Here is a 6684-nt window from a genome sequence, read left to right as displayed (position 1 = left end):
TTTTTTTTTTCTACCTTTTTTTTTTTTTTTTTTTTAGTAACAGTGCCCATGTATAGAATTACTTCATCTTTCCATTTATCAAGCCATGTTTGTGTTTCATTTAGGATCTTCTTGATTTGTTCCTCTTATTCTAGTAGAGGCTTGGGTAAACTATCTTGCCTGCTTAGAATCCCATTCTAATACTTTCTGTCCTTGAAAAGGCACATTAAAAACAGAGACAAAATAACAGAAATTTAAAAATCCCAAAGCATGTCAATATATGCTTTTTATAATATTGTTTTATGTTTTTATTTTTTATTTTTTTGAAATGGAGTCTCACTCTGTCACTTACACTGGAGTACAGTGGCGCTAACTCAGCTCACTGCAACCTCCACCTCCTGGGTTCAAGTGATTCTCCTACCATAGCCTCCTGAGTAGCTGGAATTACAGGCGCCCACAACCATGCCTGGCTAATTTTTGTATTTTTAGTGCAGACGGGGTTTCATCATGTTGATCAGGCTGGTTTCGAACTCTTTAACTCAGGTGATCTGCCTGCCTCAGCCTCCCAGAGTGCTGGGATTACAGGCGTAAGCCACTGCGCCTGGCATGTTTTATGTTTTTAAATGTATAATCTATATATTGATACCATTTTGACTTCACATTGATGATGATGCTCCCCAGAGGACCAATGGTTTGCTTGATGTAATATATGTGTTCCTGAGCACAATGAGGGTGTTTACATACACCTTTTAGAGATTCTGTAGTGGATTGATGATGAGGGTATATACAAACCCTGCGAAGATTCTATAGTGGATTGATGATATGAAAGTCATTCATATAAAGTCTATAATAATGAGTGTAATTAATATATATTTACAAAGGACTACACTTCTAAAGAAGTGCAATTAACCCTCATTTTCAGTTTGAAACCAAAAATCACAATCTTGTCCAAGATTTTTTACTCTTCCCAGAAGTTCTCGGAGGGACTTTTGACATGGAGGTGAAGCTAGTAAAGTCCTTTGAGATGTATTCTCACCAAGGAACGTATGCAATAAATAGTTTATACACATTGTGAGTATTTAAAGCAGATGTCAGCAAACTTTTTCTGTAAAGGGGCAGATAGCATATATTTTGGCCATTGCAGTAGTTTTAGTCTGCATAGTCTGCCACAACAAAATACCACAGATTGAGTGGCTTAAATAATAGAATTTATTTTCTCACAGTTCTGGAGGTTGGAGGTCCAAGATCAAGGTGCCAGCTGGTTTGAATTCTGGTGAGGGCTGTCTTCCTGGCTTGCATACAGCGGTCTTCTTGCTATGTCTTCATGTGGCCTTACCTTGGCGTGTACATGTGGGAGTTAGGGGAGGGAAGTAACTCTTTCTTTTCTCCTTCTCTTCTAAGGCCACCAGGTCTATGGGATTAAAGGTGGCATACCCCTATCCTTAAGATCTCGTTTAACTTTAATTACCTCCTAAGGATCCTGTCTCCAAATATAGTCACATTGAGTGTTAGGGGTTCAACATATGAATTTTGAGGATGAGGGAGACACAATTTAGTCTGTGTATCTCTGTCACAACTGTTCAACTCTTCCCTTGTAATGGGAGAACAGCTGTTAACAAAAAGGCATAAATTATTTACATAGTTATTTGTGTATTGAAAATTTAGATTTGTATAATTTCCATGTGTTATGAAATTTTTTTAAAATGTTTTAAACCATTTAAATATGTAAAACCCATTCTCAGCTTGCAGGTCATAAAAAAACAGGTGGCAGGTTAGATTTGTCCCATGGACTATAGTTTGCAGTGTCTGTAGTTTTAGAGTATCAAGATTTACAGGATAGGAGTGATGAGTGTTAAAATCTCCCTGTGTGGTTCTGTTTTGAGGAGGGTACTTGATATTTTTCAGATGACTATGACAAGCTAATAGTATACCATTTCTCCTTTCCTTGCATGTTACAGGTACTGAAATTTGATGCCTATTTCCAAGAAGATGTTCCTATGTCAACTGAGGAACAGTATAGGATCCGTCAAGTGAACATTTACTATTATCTAGAAGATGACAGCATGTCTGTCATAGAGCCTGTTGTAGAAAATTCTGGAATCCCTCAAGGCAAGTTAATAAAACGGCAGCGGCTAGCCAAGAATGACCGGGGTGACCATTACCATTGGAAAGACCTAAATCGAGGAATAAACATCACAATTTATGGCAAAACTTTCCGCATTGTTGACTGTGACCAATTCACACAGGTATAGCATATATTTTTGACAGTTGTGGGGTCTGAGGCATCATTCTAATTTATAGAAGGATACATTTCATTTATTAGGGTAAGGGGAGGACATTGGTAATCTGTTCTGCGTGAATTATTATGGTTGGCTAGGTATTTGCATGTGTGTATGTGCTAGTATGTGCCAACACTAGTAGTAACATAATTTTTTCAGAATGATATTGATACTTATTCACTCAAAATCAAACTCTCATCATAGATGAATCGTTTGGTAAGAAACCAGGTTAAAATGGCAGTTCAAATAGAGAGTAGGGGAATAGCACCCCTGCTGGGATGGAAGTATGGAAGAGGGATTAAACGTTTTATCTTAAGTGTGAGCTTACGAAAATAGCACTACTTCTATTAGCAGATATGAGCCTAAAACTTTTTGTGTAGCTCATATATTTTTGGTAAATGATACTTGCTATATTCCAGGAAAGCTTACCATCTAAAGAATTTCTGAAATTAAGCCATTTTTACATGAAAAAAACTCTTCTATATGTAAAAAGTCCTCTACTTTCTTTATTTCTAAGTTTGGATTTTTTAATACAAAGGAAACCCTTCTTAAAGTTACATGCATAGAGGCTATAGATGGCTTTTCTTTACTACAAAGTGTAGGAATTAGGAAGTCAATTCCAGTTTGTCTTAGTTAAAAAAAAATTTCTAGCAGCAAAGATATAGTTTATGTCCTTATTCCAGGATACCTAGTGCCATATTTGACTAATTTTTACATGCAGTGAGCTTCTGTGAATCCATTATTGTTCTCATTTAGTTTATTTAACAAATATTTATTTGCATGCCTGCTTTGTTCCAGGCAGTGTTCTAGGTGCCAAATGTAAGCACTTGCCTCTATAGAGGTTCCAATCTTGTTGGAGGAGATAAACAATAGCAAATAAATAGATTGATTATATGTTAGATGATGATAAGAGCAATGGAGAAAAGTAAAGCTGAGTAAAGGGAATGGAAGTTGAGGGGCTCTTTATAAAGGCGGATCAGAGAATGCCTCAGTGATAAGATGACACATGAATAGAGGCCTGAAGGAAGTAAAGAAAGGAGCCATGGCATCAGTGCCGTTCCAAAACATTAGAGAAAAATAGCTTCAAAAGTAGAGGTGCTAGACCATCTTTGAGATATTCTCCCGTTCCAACATATTTTTATCTCTTTGTTTTTTAGGTGTCTAAGGTCTTATATATCATAGGCAGTTTCACAATTGTACCAACAGTGAGAAATTATAAAATGTTATCTAAACATAAGGGTATTAACAATTATTTTTACTGTTGTGTTTTCATAACAATTATTTTTACAGTTGTGTTTTTATGGGCAATTTGAACATTTGCAAATTAATCACTGAACAGTTGATCTATTCTATTTATAGTCAGTTCTCATTATTCACAGTAATTATGACTATAAAGTCACCACAAACACTGAATTAGTGAATACTGAACCACTGGTCTTAGAGGAAATACAGGGTTGGGTTCCCACCAATCTCTGGCCACATTTTTGTCAACTGATCAATACGTAAGTTTGATTTATATGTGTTTCTGTTTAAAGACACCTTATTTAATATATACAGTTGATTCATTAACATTAAACTCACACCCAACAGCACTATAACTCATGTCTGAAAAAAGCTTATCTAAGACATGCATTTTCTCTATGAGGTGTGTTACAGCCTTCTTGTGCTTAGGAACACTAAATAGCACTTCAGTGCTAGGCATTGGGACCCTTTAAACAGCAAAATCACCAACAAAAAACAAAAATGCAAAAAGTGTGGCACCTTCATGTATATATATGTGTATGTGTATATGTATATGTATATGTGTATATATATGTATATGTATATGTATGCATATGTGGATCACATTTTCTTTTTCCAGTTTACCACTGATGGGCATTCAGGTTGATTCCATGTCTTCGCTATTGTGAATAGTGCTGCAATGAACATACTTGTGGATATGTCTTTGGCAAATGATTTATGTTCCTTTGGGTATATACTCAATAATGAGATTCCTAGGTCAAATGGTAGTTCTGTTTTCAGGTCTTTTAGGAATCACCACACTGCTTTCTACAATGGTTGAACTAATTTATACTCTCATCAACAGTGTATAAACATTTCTTTTTCTCCACGACCTTGACAGCACCTGTTATTTTTTGACTTTTTAATAATGACCATTCTGACTGGTGTGAGATGGTATTTCATTGTGGTTTTGATTTGCATTTCTCTAATGATCAGTGATGTTGAGCTTTTTTTTTAATATGTTTATTGGCCATGTGTATGTCTTCTTTTGAGAAGTGTCTGTTTATGTCCTTTGCCCACTTTTTAATGGGGTTCTTTGCTTTTTTTCTTGTAAATTAAAGTTTCTTATAGATGGTGCATATTGGACCTTTGTCAGATGCATAGTTTGCAAATATTTATTTCCCATTCTTTAGACTGTTCTTTTACTCTGTTGATGCTTTCTTTTGCTCTGCAGAAACTCTTACGTTTAATTAGATGCCAGTTGTCAATTTTTGCTTTTGTTGTGGTTGCTTTTGGTTATGAAATCTTTGCCCATTCCTATATTTAGAATGGTGTTGCCTTAGTTGTCTTCCAGGATGTTTATAGTCTTAGGTTTTACATTTAAGTCTTTAATCTATCTTGAGTTGATTTTTGTATCTGGCGTAAGAAAGGAGTCCAGTTTCAATCTTCTGCATATGGCTAGCAGGTTATCCCAGCACCTTTCCCCATTGCTTGTTTTTGTCAACTTTGTTGAAGATCAGATAATTATAGGTGTGCAGCCTTATTTCTGAGCTCCCTGTTCTGTGCTATTGGTCTGTGTGTCTGTTTTTGTACCAGTACCATACTGTTTTGGTTACTGTAGCCCTGTAGTATAGTTTGAAGGCAGCTAATGTGATGCCTCCAGATTTGTTCTTTTGCTTAGAATTGCTTTGACTATTCAGGCTCTTTTTGGATACCACTGCATTTTGAAGTATTTTTTTCCAGTTCTGTGAAGAGTGTCATTGGCAATTTGAAAGGAATAGCATTGAATCTGTACATTGCTTTGGGCAGTATGGTGACTTTAAAGATATTGATTCTTCGTATCCATGAGCATGTAATGTGTTTTCATTTGCTCATGTCATCTGATTTCCTTAAGCAGTGTTTTGTAATTCTCATTGTAGAGATCTTTCACCTCCATGGTTAGCTGTATTCCTAGGTATTTTATTCTTTTTGTGACAGTTGTAAATGGGATTGTGTTCCTGATTTTGCTCTCAGCTTGGCTGTTGTTGGTGTATAGGAATGCTAGTGATTTTTGTATGTTGATTTTGTATCCTAAAATTTTGCTGAAATTGTTTATTACCTTAAGGAGTTTTTGGGACGAGGCTATGGAGTTTTCTAGATATAGAATCATGTTGTCTCCAAACAGGGATAGTTTGACTTTCTCTCTTCCTACTTGGATGTCCTTCATTTCTTTCTCTTGCCTGATTGTTCTGGCCAAGACTTCCAATACTGTGTTGGATAGAAGCTGTGAGAGAGGGCATCCTTTTCTTGTGTCAGTTTTCAAGAGGAATGCTTCCAGCTTTTCCCTGTTCAATATAATGTTGGCTGTGGGTTTTTCATAGATGGCTCTTTTTATTTTGAGGTGTGTTCCTTTAATACCTATTTATGTATGCATGTATGTATGTATGTATGTATTATACTTTAAGTTCTAGGGTACATGTGCACAACGTGCAGGTTTGTCACATATGTATACATGTGCCATGTTGGTGTGCTGCACCCGTTAACTTGTCATTTACATTAGGAATATCTCCTAATGCTCTCCCTCCCCTCTCCCCTCACCCCACAACAGGCACTGGTGTGTGATGTTCCCAACCCTGTGTCCAAGTGTTCTCACTGTTCAATTCCCACCTGTGAGTGAGAACATGCAGTGTTTGGTTTTCTGTCCTTGCGATAGTTTGAGAATGATGGTTTCCAGCTTCATCCATGTCCCTTCAAAGGACATGAACTCATCCTTTTTTATGGCTGCATAGTATTCCATGGTGTATATGTGCCACATTTTCTTAATCCAGTCTGTCACTGATGGACATTTGGGTTGATTCCAAGTCTTTGCTATTGTGAATAGTGCCACAAGAAGCATATGTGTGCATGTGACTTTATAGCAGCATGATTTATAATCTTTTGGGTATATGCCCAGTAATGGGATGGGTGGGTCAAATGGTACTTCTAGTTCTAGATCCTTGAGGAATCACCACACTGTCTTCCACAATGGTTGAATTAGTTTAGAGTCTCACCAACAGTGTAAAAGCGTTCCTCTTTCTCCACATCCTCTCCAGCACCTGTTGTTACCTGACTTTTTAATGATCACCATTCTAACGGGTGTGAGATGGTATCTCATTATGGTTTTGATTTGCATTTTGCATTTCTCTGATGACCAGTGATGATGAGCATTTTTTCTTTTTTTTTTTTT

General features: G+C 36.5%; 1 protein-coding gene across 3 annotated transcripts in view; it reads left to right on the top strand.

Moving 5' to 3' along the window:
• EFHC1 (EF-hand domain (C-terminal) containing 1) overlaps positions 1–6684 on the top strand; it is a 103775-nt gene that overhangs the window by 16386 nt on the left and 80705 nt on the right. For all 3 annotated transcript variants that reach the window (XM_011981316.1, XM_011981315.1, XM_011981317.1), the window contains one exon: positions 1938–2225. In XM_011981316.1, coding sequence (XP_011836706.1) covers positions 1938–2225 — 288 coding nt within the window. The remainder of the gene's footprint in view (positions 1–1937; positions 2226–6684) is intronic.

The sequence above is a fragment of the Mandrillus leucophaeus genome, unplaced genomic scaffold (assembly GCF_000951045.1).
Source record: "Mandrillus leucophaeus isolate KB7577 unplaced genomic scaffold, Mleu.le_1.0 Scaffold223, whole genome shotgun sequence".
NCBI lineage: Eukaryota > Metazoa > Chordata > Mammalia > Primates > Cercopithecidae > Mandrillus > Mandrillus leucophaeus.
This window is presented reverse-complemented; position numbering and strand designations above follow the sequence as displayed.